Source organism: Meleagris gallopavo, chromosome 3 (genome assembly GCF_905368555.1).
Source record: "Meleagris gallopavo chromosome 3, MGAL_WU_HG_1.1, whole genome shotgun sequence".
Classification (NCBI taxonomy): domain Eukaryota; kingdom Metazoa; phylum Chordata; class Aves; order Galliformes; family Phasianidae; genus Meleagris; species Meleagris gallopavo.
This window is the reverse complement of record NC_139406.1, coordinates 89,156,394-89,181,872: the sequence shown is the minus strand read 5'-3', so window position 1 is coordinate 89,181,872 and position 25,479 is coordinate 89,156,394. Positions and strand designations below refer to the sequence as shown.

At 38.8% G+C, this 25,479-nt stretch overlaps 1 protein-coding gene across 1 annotated transcript in view; it reads left to right on the top strand.

Moving 5' to 3' along the window:
- Positions 1-25,479, top strand: part of COL22A1 (collagen type XXII alpha 1 chain) — a 159,481-nt gene that overhangs the window by 95,169 nt on the left and 38,833 nt on the right. Inside the window, exons 15-23 of the mRNA XM_085219983.1 lie at positions 2,447-2,500; positions 4,603-4,647; positions 8,416-8,469; positions 10,256-10,309; positions 11,688-11,723; positions 12,709-12,738; positions 13,313-13,366; positions 14,075-14,128; positions 24,318-24,371. Coding sequence (XP_085076109.1) covers positions 2,447-2,500; positions 4,603-4,647; positions 8,416-8,469; positions 10,256-10,309; positions 11,688-11,723; positions 12,709-12,738; positions 13,313-13,366; positions 14,075-14,128; positions 24,318-24,371 — 435 coding nt within the window. The remainder of the gene's footprint in view (positions 1-2,446; positions 2,501-4,602; positions 4,648-8,415; positions 8,470-10,255; positions 10,310-11,687; positions 11,724-12,708; positions 12,739-13,312; positions 13,367-14,074; positions 14,129-24,317; positions 24,372-25,479) is intronic.

The window sequence follows — 25,479 nt, the reverse complement described above, 5'->3', positions numbered from 1 at the left end:
GTAGAATTGACATAGACATAGCATTGCTATCTGAACTGACAGATATCTGCACTTAATAGAAAAACAGATGGAGAAGAAAAAATAAGTATTTGAAGTTTAAAGTATTAGGTAAGGCTTTCATTTTGACAAATTTCCTCATTCTTGTTCACTTCAGCTGTCGAAGGTCTCACACTTCTCTGGTTTACCAGACATGATCTCAGCACAGGCCTTGAGTGGGATCAGCAAGTCTTCCCACCCAGACAAATCCACTTTCTCTATCTGTAATTTTGCTGAGTGTTATAACCATGATTTATGTAACAGTCTGAGTTGGATGTTGATAATCTGGACAGCTAATAGCAGGCTTTTGTTTCTCGAGAAGTTTTACCTGAAATTTAATAGTATTATTTTTCTGCACTCTGAAAACAGATTAAGTGCGCGCCTGCTCTTTCTCTGCTCTTAGAGAACTTCCACAGCTGACACTGCAGAGGTCCTCAGGTGCCTGGTGATGTAGAGGTCTCAGAGCCAACTTTGCTTGTGCAGTTCTTGTTAACTTGTGAATCTCCCCAGGACTCTGTGGCATGGTTGGCTTCCATACTGAACACGGGTTCAATTCTTTTAAAACTAGGCTGATGAACTGCTCACAAGCTTCAGGGCACGGTTTCCTCTGTTTCAAAGAACAAAGTCCTCTGTGGCAAAAGGAGGGGACAGTTTTGGCAATGCTTTGCTTAAAACAGTTGTGAGAAGCTTGCCAACTACAGTTCAGCCAGCCTGCCAGGTCTGTGCTTAACAACTGTTGCAAATGAGATTGTCATTTGGACTAAGGCAAATTGTGAACAGTGGTGCAGCATGAACAGCCTCCAGAACACTTGTGTTGGGACAAAAAAGCCCCATTTCTGCTAACAGTTCATTGAAGATAATTTAAATCTTTTTTTCTTTTTAAATATATATATTTTAATAAGAAACATCCGTCAATAAGAAATGCAGAAATAATTTTAAAATGTAATCCTGATCTGTTTCAAAGCCCTATCCAATGCAGCAATACAGTGCTGGAATTAACCAGATGGGTGAGGTAAAAAGAAGGAAAGTCAGATAAGAAACAAGATAATTGGCCAGGAAGATGATGTAAGAAGCCAAACAAGGAAGCCTAGGCTAACTTGTCAGGCCAAGGCTGTCATCACAAGTTTGTTCTGAGGGCCGGTCCTATTCATCTGGGGATCCAGACCATTAACAGGTGTTGAAAGGCACATCAGAGCAATCAGTAAGAGTGCTTTCTATTTAATTTTACCATCTCAAGGAAGAAAATCAGTGCATAACCAGCTGAAGAACCTTTGAAACACCTCTGATTCTCTTGCAGTGAATATGTGGTCTATTTTGCCTTTGGGAATATAGAATCATAGAACAGCCTAAAATGGAATGGACCTTGAGTGATCATAAGATCCAACCTTTTGTGAGAAGAAAGAACCTAGATGATGCTATCTAGCGCCCTATCCAGTCATGATTGAAAACCTCCATAATGGAGATCCTACCATATTCCTCGGGAGATTGTTCTAGTGATTCATTGTTCTCACTGCAAAACAAAAATTCTCTTTTACATCAAGATAGAACCTTTTTTTTTTTTGTAGTTAGAGCTTCCCCTTTTTGTCTTCTGCATATATCTCCTTCTGAAAAGAGAGCCTCGGTACTCTTTGTAGCCACCCTTTAAATACTGGAATAGTGCGATGAGGTACCTCTGAGCCTTCTCTACTCCATGGTTACAAGACTGCTTCAGTCTTTCTTCATGGGCCACGTTCTCCAGACCTTTGATCATGTCTGTGGTTCTCTTCCTTTGGACCATTTCTGCATCTTTTATGAATTGCTGGGACCAGAACTAGACACAGTACTGCAGGTTTTGTCGAACGGGATATGATTTGCTTTCACTGATGCAGCTGACTCATGTTCAGTTTGTTGTCTACCAGGACACCACGGTCCCTTCCAGTAACAAAGATCCTGGCCTGAACAGGGCTCTTTTGTTATGTCATTGCAGGTGCAGGACTTTGCCCTTGTCTTGTTAATGTAGTCATGTAGTTGTTGCTTGCCTGCTCTTTCTGCCTGCCAGGTCTCTCCATAAAATGTCTTTCCCTTTTGATGGGTCCACCTCACCACCCCGTTTAGTAAGTGTTTCACCTCTGAAATGACCACATGAGGAACCTTCATGTGATAGTTTGCCTTTGTAGGGCAATACTGAAAGCAGAACAGTAAAACTTGCTATTGTCTGAGCAATAGGAATGGCAGAAAACACTGGGGTGCCACTTTGGGTAAGTAGATGAAAAGTCAAGTGCTACTCTGTATATTAGTGCTGAGACAGTCAGAAAGTCTCAACAGATTTCTATAAATCAAGAAGTATGTTAAATTTCTGAATAAGTGTTTTTTTCCTTAGTCTTTTATATGAAAGTGTTTGTTATTTTACTTTATCTCAATTCTTTGCCAGGGATCTGAGGGAAAACAGGGTCCCCCAGGTATTAAAGGCTACATAGGAGCACCGGTAAGTTATGACTATTATTAAGTTTTTGATACTCTAGAAACTTTATCCAGTTTTTCGGTATATTCTGCCCACTTTTATTTTATTTTATTTTTTTTTTAATTAACCTGTATACTGTATATCTGACCTCTTACCTGTACTGTGCCCAAATCGTAACACTTTCTTGACTTCATTGAGTTCCTTCTGACTTCTTTAAATGAGAGCTGTATCTAGAGAATTGTCAGTAATAATGAACTTGATTACCAGGATAACAGCTGGGAATTTTGTGATACTCCCACTGTAATGCAATTGCTTTGGTCTGTGTTGATGCGCTGTTTATATGGTGCTTGAAAACTTCATCATAACACCAAACAAAAACACCAACTGTCAGCAAATTTCCAATCATATTTTCAAAACTGTCAGTACGCAGCACTTTGGGCTCATGGGACAAACTTGCCTTGAATGAGTGGACAGCAATATTAAAATAAATTTTGTTGTCTCTGTCTTGTGGTCTCACCTTTCTAATTACACAGGCAGCTTTAAAGCAGGTGTTGCAAAGACTGATTGGAGTTTTCGGTTTTTAATAACCTGGCTATACATCAATGTGCTTTAATGGCATACCAGATATGTTCATACACTGGAAGATTTCCCTGTACCAGCCAAGGTCTTTCTTTAAAACTCACTACAAAGAGGCCCAACATGTTCAGAATAGCGTGGGCACTTTTGTCTTTGCACAGGTGCATGCAGTTTCCCTGTCGAGCTGAACTCTGTTTAGCCTGAAGAAAATGACATGAATACAGTGGTGGCATTACCTCATTACCTGCCTGCCCATGATGCAGATTCTTGAAACATGAATGAGATAAATGGGCAAAGATCTGAGAATATTCACTCCTGCTCCTTGACTTTCCTTTATGTATGAGAAGCAAAGCATCTACATGTAGTGCACTGTCACCAGAGGCTGTGTTCATGTCCATCATCAGACTGACATTTGGCTTGAGCTGGGGAGAACAAGGCTGCAATCGTCCACACAGTGTATATGGGGGCCCCGTGGTTATTGCTGCATTAAAAGAGCCATGTTTCAAACCTCACCTTATCTGTTTTATAGAAATAGTATAGTTATTGCAGTATGGAAGCAGTGCATTCTCATTTCAGGTAATTAGACAGGACTGTGCAGTTAGCTCACAGTCAAGCATAGCATGAAATCTGAATATCATAATAGTTAGATAAGTTATCCTATGGAACAAATAATTCCAGACAGATAGTTCTCATTAGCTTGGAATTAAGTCTTCAGTGTAGTGTAAAGTTTAAAAATAAATATATTATAATAAGCGATTTAAGCTTCAGCAGTTTTAGAAAGGTCACTACTGACTGAGCATATTTGTCTGCCTGTAGCCATTAGCTGATTGCACAGTTGCTACAAAATAGATAGTGCTTCCTGTGCCAAGAAAGAGTGAAATGAAATCCATTCCTGCCCATTGAGTTGATCTCCAGTGTTAGCATTGCTGTCATTCATCAAACCAATCTCCAGCAAATGATTCTGATGTACCAGGGAGGAGATGAATTATACCATCCAGTTGAACTCCAGCCTTGGTTTCACAGTGCACAAATACACTTTGTTCTCCAGGACAGGGATTATTTAGCGTTGGTTGATTCTCAGGGGTACCTGCTGTCTGTCTAGCTACTGCATCCAAAACCACCAGGAATGGGCATTCTTCCTTGTTTATGCAATACGTTTTTCCAGCAGTACTGTCTTTTACCTATGTTCTCACTGCTTGTGAGCAATATGAAAAATATTCAGCGCTGGATGGTTTCCGGATGGTCTGCAGCTGTGATGGGTTCTCTCTCCCTCCACATTGCTACTGGCAGGAGGATTAGGTGTCTGGGAACAATTGCAGAGTTGTAGCAACATATTTATTACACATGGTCTTGGGTTCAAAGGTCATCCTTGCTCTGTGAGTCTTTTTAGACCATGCTTGTGGCCAACTCTGAGGACTGATAACACAGTAAATGTCCTTGAGGGTCACATGAATAGACTGTGCAGACATCCATTGATTTGGTGACTAATTGGAGGAACTATGTGTCTTCTTGCATTGAGTTGTATAATCTCTTTTTCCTCTTATTTCTAGGGTTTACAAGGAGAAAGAGGAGAAAAGGGAACACGAGGAGACAAGGTATTCCTTCTGCATACTTCAAAAAGCCACACTACTCTTTACCTTTGTCCTTTAGGCCAGCAGCACTGAAGGCTGGTGATGGAGAGTTTCTTAACTGCTCTGCACCTTCTAGTACTGTCCACAAACGGCCTCTTGTGAGAGTGCAGGAGGAGTTTGTGGATCTTTGCTTTCTACTAAGCACACATTTAGATCTGTGTAGCTGGAGAGAGAAGAAAAGAGAGGAAGATTCAGGTAATGCTGTTGAGTAAAGTTAGTGAGGTGTCCACACTGTGCACAGTATGATCTCTAAAATAAGTCTTCATTCAGCATTTACAGATACAGAGTTTTTCATTATTTCAGTTTGCTCATCATGTTTGGAGAGATCTCAGATATGCCCACACTTCTGCTGCAGACCTGCCAGCTAGTGCTCAAAGTTTCTTAGGTATGACACTGCTAGGAGAAATGGGTGCTGGGCAGATCCTGCCCTGAAAAACAATGGGACATATGGCACAACCATGCCCAGCCAAAGTTGTCCATCTTTTCCTCCAAGCAGGACTGGCTTAGTGTGTTGTGTATAGCTTCCTCTGCTGCTTTTCTGGGGTGAAGTTGTCTAATCTGCTGGAATATTTGGTTCCCAAAAGGAAATCTATCTTTCTGACATCACTATGATGGGAGAGGAAGCTGGAGCTGTGTGTGGGCTGATGACTGATTAAACTAGAGAAAGATTGAAGTGCAAAAGAGATGAATTAGGTTTTGTTTCATTACAAAGATATGAACAAACAGCGATCCTTTTTTTTACTCTCTCCTTTTCCTGTATTTTTTTCTGTTCTTTTTCCTGAAGCAGACAGATCTCTGCTACAGCAATTGTGCTTTGATTTTTTTCTTAACTCTAATGCTCTTCTCAGAGCACCCACTGCCATTACTTTAACTTTCACCAGCTGCTATTGCTGCAAAAAACAGTGGGCGTTGATGTGGCGGGCCAAATATTTCCCTGTCTGCTCTTAGTCTGTAATTTGAAGACTGACACCTACACAACCTGTGTTTCTTCTCTGCCTGAGAAGAAGAGTGTTTATTGTATCACACAAAAATGCTAACCCATGCACTGAGTATTGCTCTATTCATAGAATCATACAGAATCATTAAGATTGAAAAAGACCACTAAAATCATCTAGTCTAACCATCAACCCATGCCCATCATGCCCTCTAACTCATGTCCCTCAGTGCCACATCTACCTTAGTATGCCTAATATGATAAAAGACCTAACATCCCATAGTAGTATCCCATCTTGCCATCATGTTCTTATATCCTATGACCCCTAATGAAAATACTGAGGTTTTATAGTGAGGTTCCCAAACCCAGTACTGTTGGTTACATCTGCACTTCAGGAGACCCGCTGCATAAAAGAAATGACAGCTCACATCTTTTTGTGTCCATTTGCACACTGGACTTCGGTAGAATTCTGTTTTCAACAAATCTGCATACTGATGTGTCAGTTTCTTTCAGCAAGGGAAGGAAACGGAGTCTCAAAGTGAAAATTTGAGAATAAATCTTTTGGAGATTTTTTTTTCTTTTCAGGAAAAATGTATTTTATCTAAATGGCCTTTTTCAAAGAAAGAAAAAATTAATATACAGTAACAATTTTTTTTCTGAAGAAACATTGGAATGCACAGTTCTTTGGAACATTTTCAAACACCTCTAGTGTTTGCATTTGTATAAATAATACATTTGCCTTTTCCAGTTACTAGCAGTAGGAATATTGACTCTTTTCTGTTTTGGCAGATGAATGAGCATGTGTGAAGTACTCACTGCTGCAGTGTATTGATGCTAAAACATCCTCCTGAGAATAGAGTGCTCATTTTGTCAGCAACCCACCAGATTGTCATTTCCTGCGAGTCTCAGATTCAGGATGCTCACAGTTCAGTTAGGCAGTGCAAATGTTTTTATGAACTTGGAAACTACTGCCCCAGTATCAAGTAGGTCTGGATATCTCTGGATATCTTACAGTAGTTTTTTTCAGCTACTTTTTGTAGGGTACAGGTCTCTCTAATTTCACTCCCTGAGTGCATCTTTTTGAAATAACCTTTTGTTACAAGGCTGATTGATTATCTAAAGGGGGAAAATAAATCAATTGATTTGCAAATCCATTTCTGAATGCTGAATTAAGGCAGACTTCAAATTAAATGCAATGCAAATAATAACAAAGGTCTGATAGATTTACTGTGGGATATTGATAAGAATTAAAAATTTCAAAAATTAAAAAACAAAAAACAAAAAACAAATATACGAAAAAAGTAAAGTTAATACTCTGCTGTCACTCCCTGTGCTTTTACAGTTTTTTTCTACATGTACTTTTATGTTAGCACTAGCAGTGTGTGCATGTATTTGATCATTTGAATTCAGCAGCATGTGCAGAATTGAGGCAAAAAGTGTTGTTTACAGAGATTTGAGCAATTATGCAGTAAGAGAAAGACCCTATTCAAGGAGTTTTAAACTGAAGTGGATACATGGGAAAGGGTCACAATCTCTAAGGAAAAATAAGTTTAATGAGAGCATGGGGTCTTGTCATCATTTCTCTTTAGGACCTGCTTTATAGAATATGAAATGTGTGTATTAAGTTTGACTGTGGGGGTACAGCAGAGGTCAGGATCAGAATTCAAAATAGTCCTTAAAATGTAATACCACAAAACTGAAGGTGACATTGAGAAGGCGCAAGTACAGGGTGCTACATATGTGTAGGACCACTAATTGTACACTGCTGCAGATTGGGAACAACTGATTAAGGTCCTGTCCTGCAAAAGGTTTGGGTAAAACAAGTATCATCTTGGGATTTAAACAGAAGAGTAGTCTACAAATTGTGAAATAATCTTTCTTCTCAGAGCTAGCCTCAGCCGAGCTCAACTTCAGGCATCCAGTTACAGTGAAGGCATGGGAAAATTGAATAATGCCCAAATAGGAGAAGCAAAAATGATAAGAGGTCTGAAAAATATGCCCTTTAAGAAAAGTTGAAAGTATTGAGGTGGTTTAGTCTTAGGTTTGAAGTTCTAAGGGGAAGTTTTGTAAGTCTTCTGATACATAAAAGGCCATTGTGAAGATGAAGGGAACAGCCTGTTCTTTCTGTCCGGGGGGCTTAGGAAAGAAGTATGAGTTTGAAACAGTGGCAAGAAAAGTCAGGTTTAGATATAGGGTAAAAAATATATCTACAGATATTGAAAGTAAAGTAGTGGAATAAATTGCCTGTGGACTTTAGGGACTGTACATCTCAGAAAGCATGTAAGAATAGATTAATTGATCCCTCAGGTTAAGGAAAACAAAGGTGAAAAATAAAGCATTTATCTGTGTAAAAGTGATCTGTTGCTGCATTGTGGCTTCATTATTTTTGTTAGAGCTGTTCCAGATTGATATTTTCCTGGTACAATTTATCTGGTTTACATGAACCTGGCTCAGCAGGCAGAGGACAGATGCACAGGTGGAGATCTGTCACACAACCACTTCTCATCTCAAGATTCGCATCCCAGATACCTGATGCTGAGTTTTCTAGACAGACAACACTTAGCAAAGTTAGAAGGGATAAAAGTTTAATAGTCACTACACTTGGCTCACCTCCTTGTTTCTGGATGCTCCCAGCAACTTTGCAGAGTACAGCTCTTCAGGCATTTTCTCTATTGGGATTATATGAATTGCTCTTCTTGTATCTTTATGCTTGAAAGGAATAACATGGATGGCTCTTGTAGAACACTGGTCTAAACATCATAGATTTGTTATAAGGGTTCTTTCTCATCCTCCTCCAGGGAGAACGAGGTTTAGACGGGTTCCCAGGAAAGCCAGGTGTGGAAGGCAAACAGGTATGTGGTAAATCCTCAACTGGCTTTTCTTTGGAGTGAGTGCCTTAAATTTGTGAGCTATCTTGGACAGCTGGTGAATTATGACAGGACTCTTGCATCTGCAGTTTTTTAGAATCCTTATCCTAAGGCTCTTTGTTGGCACACTCTGATATTCCTTCTTATTTTTTCCTCCCTTTTCCTTTTTCTCTTTTTCCCTTATTTTCCTTTTTTTACACCTTTTCTTCTTTTTCTGTTTTTTTTTCCTGTTTTTTTTTTTCCTCTATTTTCTCTTTTCCTTTTCTCTTTTCATTTTTATTTTTCATTTATTTTTTTTTCCTTCTCTTTAAGAATTAAATTATAACACAATATGCATTTAAAGTGCCAGTGCTTGGAATACAGTAGGTTAGAAGTCTGTCTGAATTTTCGTTAAAGACTTAAGGAAGCAGACATAAAAATGACTTCTATAAAGTTGTGGATTTTTTCCACCCACAACTTGAAAGGAGGAGAACTGGATTTAATGTGTTTGATTTCTTTTCAGTATAAAATCTTGGAACTATTTACATTTTTAGAACAAGATAAAACTGGAAAGATATTCTATAAGATCAGTACACTTCTGCTGATTAGAGCTTAGTCTGTATCTAATACTATCCATACATCCCACAAGATGTTTTCATTATTCAGAGTACTATACCTAATGATATACATTCTTAAGGATCTTCTGATCTAAATACCAGAGGATGGAGTAGGAAGAAGAGACTAAAATGGGTTGTGATTTGGCAAAAGTCGTGTAGCTATTGTTGCCACCCTTAAGCCTACTACATCTGCATTCTAGTCACTATCCATCACTGCTCCCTTCTGTGGAAAGGGTCATTTGAATGCATGTTTTCTCATTTGCAAAAGTTGAGAAGCTGCCTAACTACTTTCCTTTTGCTTCTTTGGAAATCAGAGGTTTAATTTGATTTGGTTAGGAAGTCATTTTGTTTCCCTTTCAGATAATTAGGATGACAAGGCATAGTGTTGTAAACAATCCTAGTCTTTGTTAAACTACACCTTCCTTTCTGCAAGGTGATAGAGATTATCATGCCACTTTTTTTTTTTTTTCTGTTTCTCTGTGGGAGGTTTGATCATTAATCATCACTTTCTCTCTGCTCTGTTCCTCAGCCATGTTTTATCCTATACTATGAAGTATTTCTCTGGTTAGTGTTTATCACTATCCTTATAAGATGGAAATGTTTCCTGGTGCTAGATGTGGCACTGCAATCTCAGTGAACTATGTTCACTGTGCCCACTGCGTTGTTTACAAAACTGGTTTGCACTTGCAACAAATGTGATGAAGCAAGAAATTGCAGAGGGATGTAAGGGTGGATGCTGATGTTTACTGCTTCTCAGGAACAATTTCTCCAGCTGACAGCCTATTACAGAAGTTGCGTGATTCTGAAGCTTTTCTGCCTTTTTCAATGTCTTGACACTTATCAGCGGGCAAATCTTCAAGCCTGCACTTTATCCTGAATTTTTGACACTGATGTACTCCTTGATGTGCAATCCTCTTCAACCAGCTGGAATTGGAGGGCTGTTATCGTGCTTGCTGTGGCATCTCCATCCTTATTCCCCTTCTTGTCTATGTAGTAGAGACAAAGCAGTCTTGTGTGCATTAGCTTATACTGCTGCGCAGTTGGACATAGCTGATTGTAGTGTTAACATCCAAACCTGCAACCTTCTGTTTTCCCAGTACTTTAAAGGAAATTGCAATTGATGATGGTGTATGTAAAACAAAGTTTTTTTCTTTTTTTTTTTTTTCTATTCACAGGGTCCTGCTGGCAGCCCAGGCCCTCCAGGTGGCAGTGGGCCCAAAGGAGAAAAGGTAAGCTGGGGTGGCATGCATGGGAGGGGTTTGAAGACACATTTATTACTTCCTCTATGAGCCCCAGTGCTAGAAACATCAGGGCTGTTGGCTCAGTACTTCTTTCATTTGTGTATGAGTGAATAGACATAATTGTGTAACTTTTCTGATATTGCTTCAGTCAGGCATAGGCGTAAGTGAAGGGGTAAAGCAGGTCTGGTTATAGCTCTGCTGCTCAAAGCTTAAACTTCTTTGTGCAAGTAAAGGAACTTCATTATTTTGAAGGGTTACTAAAGTTTCCAGGACAACCTTATCTTTTCCTTCTTGCTCATGCTGACATGTTTTTGATATTCCCTATTTCTTTAGCATAAATAGGAAGATACACCTCGCTCTGGGTTTTATTTCTGCTTTTCTCTCATCCAAGTAGTGAGCCTTACCCAAGAAGACAGACATCAAAATGAATCTAATTACTTTCTGATTCATATTCAGAAGGTCTAAGTGAGGTTTCAGAAGGAGAGCTTAGACATAGGTTGTGGTTGAACTTGATGATCTTGAAGGTCTTCTCCAACCAAGCGATTCTCTGATTCTCTGATTCTCTGGAGTTAACAAGAGATAGGAAGATCTTTGTGTTCCAGCATGAATGAAGTAAAGAACAATCTTGATTCATAAGTCTTTGTCCTTATCTCTGTTGTGGCTGCATCTGGCTCTTCCAGAAAACGTTTAGCTCCTTGCTCCATTTTCATTGTAGATGATGTATGTCTCTTCAGTCCTTCTGACATGCTGTGGACCTTCTTTAGAATAAATAACCAATAGTAATTAAACTTGTCTTAAGAGGAAAGAAAATGTATGGTATGTTGGGTCAAACAGAGACTTACATAAATAATGAAGAAATAGAGTGTGAAAGGAAGCTAAATGATCATTTTTGCATTGGACTGTACCTAAAGTAAAGGAGATACTTTCTGGAGGCTTAGTCTTAAAGCATGATAAATAGTGGGCCTTGCTGGAGATGAACTGCTGGAACAAATTGATAGCCTGGGTGGCAGTAAATCTTGCAGAGTGGATGTAGCATCTCAGTGTCCTGCAAATACTTATAACGTCATTCTGCACTGTAAAAATGACTTGAAGAAAAAGGCATCATTTTAAGGCAGTATCACTGAAATTGGTGTATATCATTATAGTAACAGAAGACAATCAGTTCCTGCTTGTATTCATATGCAGAGTGGAGAAACAAGTTAAATGGGGTTGCATATTCATATCTATCAACTCTGGGATGGTACAGAAATTGGTAAAAGCTGAGAGGTCTGCTTTTCTTCTGTGTTATGTTTTGTGTTATGCTGTGCTTTGTCTTACCTTGCTTTTTTTTTTCTTTTTCTTTTTCTTTTCTTTTTTTTTCCTGCAGGGTGAACCAGGTCTCCCCGGATTGCCAGGCTCTTCTGTAAGATTTTTGTTTTTATTGTCTTAATCAAATATTATAAGCTTTAATGTGTGAAAGTAGAAGATGGAAGATGGGAATTCGGAGGCTCTCTTAAATGCAATATTGTTAAATGCATTTCAAAAAAAGTCAAATTTATACCAGTTAAGACTTATGAAGAAGGACCATGATAAGTTCAAATAAGATGATGTGCTGCCAATAATTTTGGGAGTTTTGAATTGTGAATATGAGGTCTTGAAAAGAAAGCATCATCTCAGGTACATCTGATAAAGCAATGCTGTGACATGACTGTGAGTTTTCCATGACAGTCACTGAGCCAATGCCGACAAAAGTGGTAAAAGAGCAAACTGAGAACATAAGGAGAGGCTGATCTTTGCTATGGCACAAGCTCCACATGTTTTTAAGCATCCCTTTCTCTTCAGTGATGCCTTCAGTATTATTAGCAGGGGCACAAGATGTCTAGAGTGCATTTCCGAGTGCATGGAGAAAGAAAATATGCAGAAAAGTATGCAGAGGAGAGGTTTAAGACTGATTTCTGCAGGGAATGATAACAAAGCTTTTGGGGTACATCCATTTCGCTTTCCAAAAAATGGATTAAAATTAGGAAATAATCCTTTAGGTCTATTGGTGGAAAGCATTAAAACAGCCACTGAGACCAGTAACACTGAATATAAAATTGTGCCAATGAAGAACTGAGAGGACTGACAGCTGTCAGTCACAGCCACTTTGGTTGCATTGAGAAGTGCTTACTAACTAGTTTATATTGATGAGATAATGAACAATCTTACTGCTGATACAGCCACACAAATCCTGTCACAGGCAGCTGAGCGAGCAAACCCTGATCTGCTTGAATAGAATATATCCCTCCAGCATGCACACTGGGGGAATGATGAGGGGAGAAAAATACACTGTGTGGAACAGTCATACTCCAGTCCTCTTTGTTGCCTTTTTCAGTTTTCCCCTTCATGACTCTACATTTTTATTACAGGTACCTACTGAAGGCCTGAAAGGAGAGCAAGTAAGAGAGATTTGATATCTGTGCATCCACTGCAAAGGTGTTTTATGTGCTTCAACTACCTGTTAGATTAGATTTTGCTTTCAAATGGCATTTCAAAATTAAGGTAGATAGATGCATTGTCAGAGAATCAAGAAACAAATTAACATATAGTGGGGACTATAAGCTTAAACGAGAGGGAAAAGGGTAATGTCCTTTTGAATTGCAGTGGATCTAACATGAGTGACAAGTGTAAATTGGAAAGATTGAGCTACGCAATTCTTTAAATCTTGGATAGTGTTAATATAAAAGTTAAACTATATCTGGAATATCCAGGGTAGCCCAGTGTCTTTGTTAACGTACAACCTTTGAGGAGGAGAGAGTCAGTTATGGTTAAATGATGACTATGCATGGATGGATCATTCTGCATGCACTGCAATCAGTTGCTGGTAATTCAAGTAGCTAAGAATTAAATCAGCTGGTCTCTGGTACTGCTGCTTTGGGAACCATGAGGAAAGAGGTGGTGTAGGTCCTGTACAGCTTACTTGTATGATTTTTTCTGCCAACATTTTAATACTTTATTTTCTTCTTTCTGCAGGGAGAGCCTGGCCCACGAGGACCTCAAGGCCAACCTGGACTTCCTGGACTCCCAGTAAGTAGTTTCTCTTACTGCTTACAGTCCTCAGAAACTGAAACTCAGACTGATGTGAGGCATACAACATTATATATTATCCAGGCACTAAGATCTTATACATTGCCCATGGTTTTCTTCACTAGAAAAACCTATAAGCTGTCATAGACTATGATCAAAGAATGGTTCCTGCAAAGGGGTTGGCTTTACGCCACAATGTCCCAGCTATAATAAGAGGTGGGTATGTGTGTTTGTATCTCAGCAAGGAATACAACACAGTATTTGCAATAATTTAGGCACACCTGCATTCTTTTTACTTATTTGTATCTTCCAGGTACATTTTATAACACAACTATGTAGTAAATTTCACATGAGACTGCTGCCTGATTTGCACATACTCTGTATTCCTCACTTTTTACACTGTTGATTGGTTAAACTGTTGATTGGTTTTGTAAAATTGATGACGTTGTGAAGGTTTACTTACTTAATTTTGATTTTGTGATTTAAACATTGTTGTGTACTTTGTATTTAATCAAGGAATTGTCATTTTTCTGTATCCCATTTTCTTATTCTCTTCTACTCACAGGACAACATAACTATCAGATAAGTGTTGTCTAAGTGCCATGCAGTAACTGTAGCCCAGCATTATTAGGAAACAGTTTAAAAGTTCATTAGTTTTTCTTACTTGGTTAACCTGCTAAAAATATTTTTATATTTTTACTTTTAAAGGGAGAGGCTGGTCTAGAGGGCAAGCCTGGAGTTCCAGGTTTACCAGGTCAAAGGGTGAGTTGCTCTTTTTATTTAATGTTAAGTCTCAGTAGGCCAGGGACAGCAGTGTTCAGTAAGAACTGGTATTTTGACTCATTTTATGTATACATTTCCATTTACTTAAGGATCCTTGAAGCCTGGATTCTTTTTCCTATTCCCTCTTTATGGTCCAGCAGCATTCAGTACCTCTTGGATTCCACAAACTGTATTGCAGAGCCCTGTTGCCCTGGGAAATTTTCCTTCTTGTCCTTTGCTCTCTTCTCTATGTCTCTGCTCCTTGCTGTCAAGATGATTCTTACTCCTCTTCCCCATGGGATCCTATGTTAATTATGTTGATGGTTATCAGAGGTAGAATTAATGGAAACTTTATTTTCTAAAGGAATATTCCTAAGTCAGACTCAGCCACAGTTAGTCTTTAAAAAACAAAGCAAAATATTTTCTATAGAAAAAGCAGTGACTCATAAGAAAAAATAAAAATCTGCTGGAAATATATTTTGAGCACTGACAAATATCACTTTGTGCCATGCTTATTGATAAATGCTATAAGAATGTAAAATCTGACAGAATTTCCTATGGAAGTCTCATAGAAGCTATTTTTCAACTTGCCAAGCCTTGGAAACTGACCTACAGAATCACCTCATTTTAGGTGGAAAATGGATTGGAAGAGTCTTAAAAAAGCTTTAATTCCTAAAAAAGTAAAAATAGAGTCTTCTACAACTGAAACTTGGAATAGTATCACCCCTATTAAGATATGAATCTGAATGTAGAGCCACTAATAAGATGGACAAGTTGAAATTTCAGAGAAATGCTGTTGTCTTGGAAATGAACTCCAAAGATTTTTACAATACATATTACAAAGTGAAGCCATTCTGTTTTTGTTTCATCTTGAGAGCACTAATGTTAGTATGGGAAGGCAGAGGACAATACAACTTTGGCATATATTTTTTAGTAGATGATTTTCTTCAGACTTCCAGTTGAGTTGCATGATATTGAATTGAACTGTATGCTAGGCTTTTAAGAATCTTCTGCTGGAGAAGATGATGCTTGCATTCTTCGTGTTAATGCTACAGTGGAAAAGGTCATTTACTTGCTTTTTTGTAGTTTTCCAGTGTTTAGAAAATATCAGCTTATGGCTTTTGCAAATAACTTTGCTGTGCTTTACTTATGAATTGACAAGCTCTGATTTGGCTTGGTTTTAAGGCCTGCTGTGAAACACTGCTTTTTGAATAAGATTAATAGAACGTATTAGCTGAGTAAAGGACAGTGATCTGTCAGGGTGTGCCACACAATACAAAATGCTCCTGCTAATGATCATTTGATTAGAGATGTAATTGATACACACTGAGTTTGAATGTTTCCCTGACTCTGTTATGTCTAGCTGGTTACTTTTCCTGAGGGTCCTTATTAGTCACCAAGCATCTTAGGTGATAGATATATTTTTTTTAATTAAAAATCACTATTCAATGATTAAATATCTGAGCTGAATCAAAACCTTGAGGTTGGTAGAACTACATGGGTAACCTACAGATATGGGAGAGAGACCTGATTAACAGATGCTGCTGATTCATCATTAGCACAGTTCTTGCTTAAGCATGGATCGAGGCATTGATTACCATCCCTCATAAATTTGGCTGCAAGAACAAGTGTTTCTCTAAAAAAACTGTAGAACTTAAAATGCCATGAACAGAAATATTAACAAGTATCTACTCAAGTCTGTTTTTAAACGACTAGATGTTAGGTAAAGGCTGGCTTTGAAGCCACGGCGCCATGAGGATGTGGTCACGATGCTGCAGTTTGGTTGTGAGTCCAGCCCTGTGTTGTTGCAAGTCATTAGTCACATCTCTTCATCTCTGTGTCCGCTGTAAATAGTGGCAGGTGTGTATGGTTAGATAACAATGTGAGCACACCAAACAGAACTAAAGCAGTAGTGAGAGTATGAGTTTAACCATGTTTCACAGCACAGCTTTGAGTCATGCCAAGAAGCTGTCTCCCCCAAAAGTCTCTACGTGATAAAGGGATATCGTTCTTTAAAAAAGAGAGTTTGGCTGGTACAAACATAGATATCTGTGATCTTTGCACTTGTCCTGGTGAAGACAGAAAGCCAGAAACAGTCAATGGCAGATTTGGGTCTCCTTTCCAGTGTTATTAGTATATCTTGTGTTGAACAGATGAAATTCACTATCTACTTGGCTGATCCCTCTGCTGCTTTATGTAGGTGGAATTTTATACAGGTGGAGTTTCAGGATGTGATGTTACAGCAGTTTATATATCTTGAAAATTTCATTCTTGAGGGACTATATAACTGTTCTGCTTTATTATCTTGTAACATAATAGACAGATTACAGTGCAAAGATAAATTCCAGCTTCTGATCTGCTTGACTTCAGGACCCTCTCAAGTAACATGCTGCAAAGAGGGGCTGATGTAGAACAGTTACTGTTTTGCAGTATGGTTCATCTTCAGCTTAGCCATATGGTCCACAGTTGAGGTTTACATGAAAATGATGCACATACACACAGATCTTCTGTCCTGACATGTATGTGTACATACAAACTTCTGCTGGAGTTCTTAGAAGGCTGCAGCATTTTTGTTAGCTGTAATGCAACTGACATAGGCTATTATGGACTAAAAATGTTTGGAACAATTTTATAGGGGAATGTGTGCCTCATAATACAGTACACTGGAAGTGGAAGTTTTTGAAGTCTGTGAATACAAAGGCATTGTTGGTTGATGTCAGAAATATGATGCTAGGGGCCACCTACACAGTGTAAATGAAATTTCACAGAAGATGACATATTTTGCCAAATATCCTAATGGCAGTCTGGCCAACAAGAGCAGAGTCATTTTCAGAATTTTCAGAAAGATTTCTAAGAAAAAAGGAAGCATGATATTCTTTTGGCATGAACTTTGGTTCCAGTTACTGCTGAAGAAATAAAAGCATATGTGGGTTAGCACAGTTGGCAGTAAACAAGGCACATTATTTACAGAGACACCATTTGTGTTATAGGAAAGGAAGTGGGGGATTAATTTCTTAAAAAGATTATTGCAAGCTTAATCTTTCATATAAAGGCACTTATTGTGTATTTTGTACAAAATAAGACTTTTCCAATCACCCCTGCTTAGACTGTACAATTCTTGGAGCAGCTGCAAAATGTTCTGCTTATGTTTCACACAAACGTGACTCAATAACCAGGGGGGTGAAAACACTGATCATCAGGGCTTCTGATGGCCCAGGGCTTCTGACCAGGGTAATGCATATCTTTTGCATTTGGTTCCTCACCACCAAATAAGGATTGCTGTCTATGGACGCCAAGAACTTTATGGAGATTCCTCCATGCAATATAGAGCACCACTGTGCTCTTTCAGAAGCTGTGGACATCTGATCAGGATGCTCTCAGCTGCTCTTGAAAGCACAGAGGTAACTAGTGAGTCCCAGAAAGTGTTCCCAAAGGCTGGAATCACTGTTCTGCAGGAGGATGCAGTCTGAGACAGCAGGGGCTGTCTCTGAAGTAGATACTAGTGGACTCCAGCTGGCTTTAGAGAGAAGTTGTTCCCAAGCTGACCTATGGGTATGATTGATTATCTTCCTATTGCTTTATTTAGAAAAGTTAAGCAGGAAGCAGAGGAGGTGTTATGGTCTAAAAAAAAAGCTGATGGTATTGCAGCAATCTGATTGCCAAATTTATCAGAAGCTCACCTTGCTGTATATGAACCTCTTCCTCCTGCAGCTCATTCCTAGGAGCACCACTGTGTACAGTGTATTTTCAATGTAATAATGCATACTTCCAGACAGATCTTCAACGCAGAAGCTAATAGGAGGGCTACACACAGTGGCAACATGCTAAGAAGAGCGAAGGTTGGGAAGACAAATCATCATTTAAAAGCACTTCTCCACTAGTCTGGTTTAGTTGCAGGTCTTGAAGTCTTTTATGGATATAAAAAAATTCTGCGTAATCCCCTCAGTACCACTGCTGAACTGCTAATCTGATAATTCACTTCTATCTTCCAATCTTGTCTTGAGTGGAAGAGATAACAATTCCAACCTAAACCACACAATTGAATTATGTTATTTTTATTGGCCAGCTGCTTCCAAGTGCCTGGCACCTGAGGTCTATATTTTGACAACAATACCCTCATATTGATTGCACACAGTGCAAAGAACAAAGCATTGCTCTTCTCATTCATCCCTAAGACCATTCAGTGACAGACAGTACTCTTTCTCTGATTTTACTAAAATTGCCTGAAAAAAAAACAGAACACTGAGAGTGTTCTTCTTCTTTTCTCCTGTCTTCTTCCTGAAAAATGGAAGAGAGTTTGAAGTATTCTGATTCTACTTCAAAGTCTTTTGACACGTTTTATTGTTAGAAATAATGGAAATAATCCTAACCTTTCTTGCATGACAGACACAAAAGGTGCTTCTCTGATATGCTCATGGAGAGCATACAGACCTTTGTGTAATCTAGACAAAACATGGGCTTCTTCTGAAGTGTGCTCCAAATAAATATAGAGAAAAAAGTTCATCCAACTGAAATGGTGCAAATGCATTCAAGTGAATGAAATTTTGATAAACAAACCAAGAGAAAACACTTACTCATCCTAGAAGAGTACTTTCCATTTAGGTGTGAGGTAGCAGCTACCTAGGCCAACTTTGGATGTGATGCATTGCAGCCTAGTTTTCTAAATTTGTATTGTCAGAATTTTCCCATGCTCAAAGAATGGTGAAAAACACTATAAAATACGTGTCTCATAGAATGGTAAGGTTGGTCATGTGGGGAAAAAAAATATATATATATTGATGGAAAATATGTTTTAAGAATTGTACTCTTTAATGAATTTCCTTATCTATGATTAAGACTTCAGTGTACCTGAATCAGACTGAGAAGTAATTCCACCTTTTTCGACTTGGTGCACAAGATAATTTGTGCAGAGTCAAGCATAGAATGGGAGTTGGTTGGATGTCAAAACAGAGGTAACGTAAAAGATATACTGCAAGATCTTTCTTTCATGAGTGAATTCTGAAGTTCAGGATCGTATTCTGTCAGGCTGGAGGCAACAGGAACAAGTGCAGCTCCACGAGTGAATTACCTAAGGGTGTCTTCTGCGTCTTTAATTCAACTGTCATGTTTCAGCATGTTTTCATGTGCCAGGGTCCACATCCCCTGAATGTTTATCCCTGAAATCAGAGCAGCACAAAAAGCTTAACAGCTTTCTTGACTCTTTACAACCAGATTAGCAAGGCTGTGTGTCTCAGTAAATGCTACATATTTGTTTTACAATTTAGTCTGAAGGGTTCTGTTAAAACTGAGGATTACTGGATCCAGGGCACACCCTCTGCCCAGAAGAGAAATGTTAAAAAACACTTCCCAGTACTTGAAAGATTTATCACTGTTAGCTGTAGTGTACGAGATAAATTTCCCAGATCTCTGGGGGCTGCTGAACTCTTCTTTCTGTTTTAATAGCAGGACAGAAATACAGGTATTAGACTTTCCCCTTCTCGACCTCTCTTTCTCCTCTTTAGGTGAGTTGTTGCCTGTGATATTCCTGTTCTGGCTTCTCATAACTTGAATTGGGAAAGAAAGTGCTGATAGCACATCTCCCCCTGGAGATACCAACATTAGGTAGATAATCTAGAAGAAAAACAGTTTTCCCAGCAAACAAGGCAGACTTTTTGGAAAGAGACAGTTCAAAGGTGTGACTTCTCTTAATATCCGGTAGTCCAGTAGGTTTTTATTTCTCTGCATTATAGCAGTTCCATGTAATCAAGCACATGCTGGCCATCCCCAATGGTATTTGCATCCTCAAGCCAAGAAGATGCTCTTGATTCTTAATTTACTGCTTTTGTTCAGTGCATATGGAGCCTGTAAAAGCATGATGCCCTTGGGGAGTTCAACTATTGGTTACCGCTGCTGTTTATATAGAGGTAAGGGAACATGACTGAAAGTCATAATCCTATCATCTGACCTCGTTTACATTGAAAACAGCTGGCATTTATGCTAGCAGTTATATTATTCACAGTTAAAGTTCTCTCTATGTATTTGGTACCAAAAGCTCTGTTGTTGGGGCCAAATCTCAGTGATAACCGTGCTATGAGAATATACAGCTGTTTAGGGTATTGCATAGCAAGAGAAGAAACAGGCTAAAGCCTTTCCAAATTTCCTTCCTAGCAGTGTGAAGCTAATAATTCCCCCTGTTTCTATGTCTTCTGTATGACAGTTTCCAAAGGTTAGTTGTGTTTATATGTATTTGGGGGTACTTGAACTGTTCAGGTGATTTTGCCTTCCCTGTGTGAAGTTCAGCAGCACAGAAGTAGAAATTAGGTAAATGGATAGAAAGAAGGAAGAAAGGATGGATGGTGTAGATTAAATCCAAAAATGAACTATAACTGTCATTGAGGTAAACACATTTCTAATAAAGTGCATTTTTAACTGTGCTATTATTCAAATTGCTGATGAAGACAAATAACGTATTTCATATAGTGGAAGGGTAGACGTTCTTATACACTTAGCTGATTTTTCCCATAAGTAACAGAGCATAATCGCTGGTTTTCTCTGTCATATTATTAGGTGATGTGACATTTCACTGAGCATTGCTCTCATAGGTATAATTTCGCCCAGCAAGTATTTTTGTACTTTCCAGACAGGCTGTAATATTATGGAGTAGCTCTGTTGTAGTTTGATTTTGGCTAACCTCTGAGCAGCCAAAATGTTCCCTTCACAATGGGAAATTACACTCTCAGTCTCTGTGTCAATATAATTATATGCTGCTGTAAGGGATTTCTTGGTGTTTTGAAAAGCAGCAAAGTTTTTCAGTATTATACTCAAGAAAGGGATAGGCTCCTTTCACATCTGTTATTGCTGCTGCAGATTAGTGTGCCTGGCCAATGTGTGGAAACAGAGCAGCTAGTGTATACTTATCCCAGGAGGCAAAATTTGTCCTTCCTCCCCTTTCTCAGCTTTTAAGAACACCTCAGGAAGAAGCTGTAGCTTCTACTCGTTCCTCAGCTTCCCCAAATAATTTTATCATCTGGGACCAGGTTTTTGAAATGCAGCATATTCAGAAAACCACAACTAGACAATGCTCTTAAGTTATAAAGTCATTAAAGTCATACAACAGTGGACCACAAATAGAAGATCCTTGTGCACTACTCACATCTTTTCAGTTGCAACGCTAAGAGTCTCACTGGGATTTTGCTGTCCTGTGCACCAGTCATGCATCAGTGTTGTGCACAGCTGTTTGCCTACTCTCCCCAAGTGGGAAGGGGAAGAGAATTGGAAAGGTAAAAGTGCAAGAACTCCTGGGTGGTAATTAAGAGAGTATTCTAAGTAAAGCAGAAGATGCGTGCTCAAGCAAAGCAAAACCAGGAAATCATTCACTTCTTCCCGTTGGCAGACAGATGTTCAGCACTTTGGGGAAAGCAGGACTCATCACATGAAACCACTTCTTGGGAAGACAAATGCTATCAACTCCGAGTGTTCCCTGCTTTCTCTTTCTTTTCTCCAGCTTTTATTGCTGGTATATTATATTTCTTTGGTCAGTTTGGGCCGTCTGTCCTGCTTCTGTCCTTTCCCACCATCTCGTGCCCCCTGCTCCTTGCTTTCAGAGCAGTGTGAGAAGCTGAAAAGTTCATGGCTATACTCTGCAACAACTAATCCCTGTGTTATCACATCAAGAATCTAAAATATGGCATTATTCAGGCCTCTATTCCAGCCAACATCATGACTATCAGTCATTATGGTGTCATATTAAGTACATAATGGGGTGTATTCATGCTCTTCAGCTTTCAATATCTGATTTGAGGTTCAACTGGTTGGCCTTTTAAAAGAACCTTCCAACTCAAATAATTCTGATTCTGTGATTTAAGGTGATTACTTAGGGAGCTAATACCATTATTCTCCTTCAAAATGTTATCAAAAGTGGTTGTATCAATTATATATCAAGTTTCTGCTCTGCATTCAGTTGTGCTCTCTGAATTCACGTTTCTAAATGGAACCAAAGTTGCACACACATTGTAAGATGAGGTGCAAATATTTTAATTTTTATACTTTATACAAGATTTTTTAATAGGGTGTCTTCTGTGGTCACTTTGGCAGTTGGCAAAATCCATCTAGAGTCTTTACCTAGAAAACGTGTTGATTCATGTGGTGACATGAGACCCTGAGGTTAAAATGGGCTTTGACAAGGAATGAAGTGACAGATGTTGAGAAAGAGGAAGGAGTGCTCATGAATAGTGCATGTATTTGAGTATATTAGGCAGATTCCTGTTGATATCAGGAACTTGGTAATGAATGCAAACTCTTCCTGGTACACAAGCACTTCATAATAATTCATTTAATTTTCTTTTTAAACTTTTCTGTGTATGAGAGATGATACTTTTATTGTGATAAAAATTATGGAAAAGGTCAGATTCTGACATCTCAGCTAACTGAACTTAGTCAAAATCAGATAAAATATGATGTAAACTTGATTTGCTTGTGATGTTTTACTTGTTTCACTCATTTAAGTCAACAAGAATTATATAAGTTGTTTCTGGACATATTTCAGTAAAAAAAATAAAGGAAAAATTATATATCAGACTTGCACATCTGCATGACAAATCACATCATCAGTCACATAAAACTTACTTAATTATAATATCCTTCTAAAAAGAAAATCATTTTTGATGAGAAGTAGAAATGAGGAGAAAAATCACTTCTCTGACTTTCAGATATTTACATGATTTATCTTGTAACCTCCTAGTGTATTACTAACAACCTCAGAAGTATTAATGATTCAGTATCTATTACATGTCAGGGAAGGATAGATTATTTTTACAAGGAGGCTGAGTCACAGAATATATGACTTACCCAAAGTAACAGAGCAAGTAAACTTTTGAGTTGAGAAACAAACCAAACTTCTTCTTTAAATCTAGTTCTTCAGGCATCCTTTCTCTGCCTTTTCTTCCTCTTTTTTCTCACACAGGACATTTTCCCTATTTTACCACTACTTGAGGTCAACCCCAAAGGGAGACACATCTGCTGCATCCATGTGACTGAGGGACGTGGTTTAGTGGGCACGATTGGACTAGATGATCTAAGTGATCTTTTCCAGCCTTAATGATTCTATGATTCTACCCACATGGGTATGCTCCAAGACTTGGCTTATCCTTTCCTTGCACCAGTGAAATTCTCCTGTTCTTCTGGAGGAAATTTTTTTATTGCAGAGAAGCTAGTGAGCTCTGTCCCTTGGTGATAATGCCAACCTCAATTAGAAATGCCTTGTGTATTCTTCTTTTCTGGCTTAGAGACTGTGAATCTTTTATATTCATCCATGTACCAGGGTTCTTAATTATTTTCCTTCTTTATGCATAAGTCAGTGCAGGAAGCACAAAGGACACATCTTGGCTTGGTTGGGGAGGGGTGAAGCTTTGTACTGTATGTGGTACCACCCTTGGCTGAATATCAGTACTGTCTATTCTCTGATGCTCTTTGGGAAGCACCCAGATGTGACTGCAGAGTGGAATAGAGGCCAAAAGATTCATGAAACCAACCCTCCTCTATGGCGGGAAAGCTACATACAGACTATGAGGCTTGGTAGATCTGAATATGCAAGGAAATTGAGAGAATTTGAATTTTCTGCAATACTGTGGCCACTGCTTAGAAAGGCATTCTGCCCATTGTTGCATATACTTAAGAGGCTGGGTTCCATTCGGCTTATAGTCAGCTCACCATATTTATCAAGTATTTATTTTACAAACCATATTTTAATAGAAACTTTGCAATTAATTGTCAAGTATTTAGATTGATTTTGGTGTGATTTTAAAGCAATGCAATCTTCTTTGCTTGAAAATAACAAATTTGTGTTAGAAGTGGGTGAAATGATGAGCATTAAACATCATTTCCTTCTTGCTGTGTTAGGGCTAGGAACTGTTCTTCATGATCTGTCATGTACCTCCAGAGATGAGTCTGCTTGGATAACCAATTACAGTTTTCCAAACTATTGGTTATTTTTTTCAAGAGCAAAATCTGGACTGAAAAGTGCAATATCCACAAACTGGACAGACAATACACGTATCAGAGACCACTAGAGTTGCACATCCAGTGCCTTATATCTAGCCCTTGTATTTTCCATACTGATGATATATCAGTCTGAGGGTAAAAGATTTTGGAAAGTCTCAGCAAACCATTTTTTCCTTGGTGTCTAAGATTTGTCTTTCTGTTCAACACACAGGGTAAGAAGGGAGAACCTGGATTCCCAGGAATTAATGGTCTGGTTGGCCCTCAGGTAAGTGACAATTTTGTCATTTTCAAGTAATATTTAGGAAGAATGTATTTTATGGCAACAGGTGACTTGGAGCTGCAATGCAGCGTGCCATGACCTTGTTCTCTTCTCATCTGCACTGTCTTTGAGGCTGGCTTTTCTCCTTTAAGATCCAAACTGATTTATCCTGATGTGAGTGAGAGAGAAAAGTCTGGTGTCAATTACATTTAGCATCCACAGTTTTTCAACATCTTTGTATGGAGACATAAGGAGCTGTTTTGTGTGTGACTTTCTCATTGCTTTTGCACAGAGCAGTATCATTCCGAAGGGAAAGCAAGATTTGTGTTTTGTGATATTTAGGACAGTGCCTGAGCTATTGGCAGTGTGAACTGGTAACTGCAGATATGCCTTCTGTGCTGCAGTCTTAAGGGAAGAAAGAGTTTTAAAGGTCTTTGCTATTCAGAAAACACACTTATTTGTGCACAACTTCTTCTTTGTTGCTTTGAAAGTCATATTTCTGCTTGTTAGAGGAGGTCAGGCAGTGGCTTACTAGGAAAGGTAGACGCAGCAGCTTAAAACTGTTGCTTATTCTCCTGATGAGTAAGGTTGTGAGTGATGTCTGAAGTTCATGACCCACTAGCTCCCTTTTGGCAAGGTAATGCTCCAAGTTGCACCATTTGTAGTTTCGTAAGGACAAAATAGTGCTCTGCTCTGTGTACGTTACGTATAGTCAAAGTGGATTTGACTTCACCTTGGAAAAGCTGGTGCTGCTATGTACTGTAATAGCACTGACACTTGCCTCTGGCTTGGCTTCTTGCTAACTTTGTTGACCCAACTCACAGTGTAGGGTCATTCCCTGTAATAAGAGAAATATCTTTGGGGATGTCTTCAAGCAAGGAAGATGCACCGGCCACTCAGGTGAAAACTGAGTATCTCATTCAGTCCTTTTTCAATAATAAGCTAACAAACTAGGTCTTTGGCTTTGGGATTTTGACAATAATGAGTTAAGTTTGGAGCAAAAATAAAGAACCTTCTCTGCTGCTACAGCTGTTGGTGAGATATTGCAATAAATGGCACTCTAGTCAATAGCAGGTACTAATTTTTCACTTACTTCCTCTGCAAAGCTATGCCC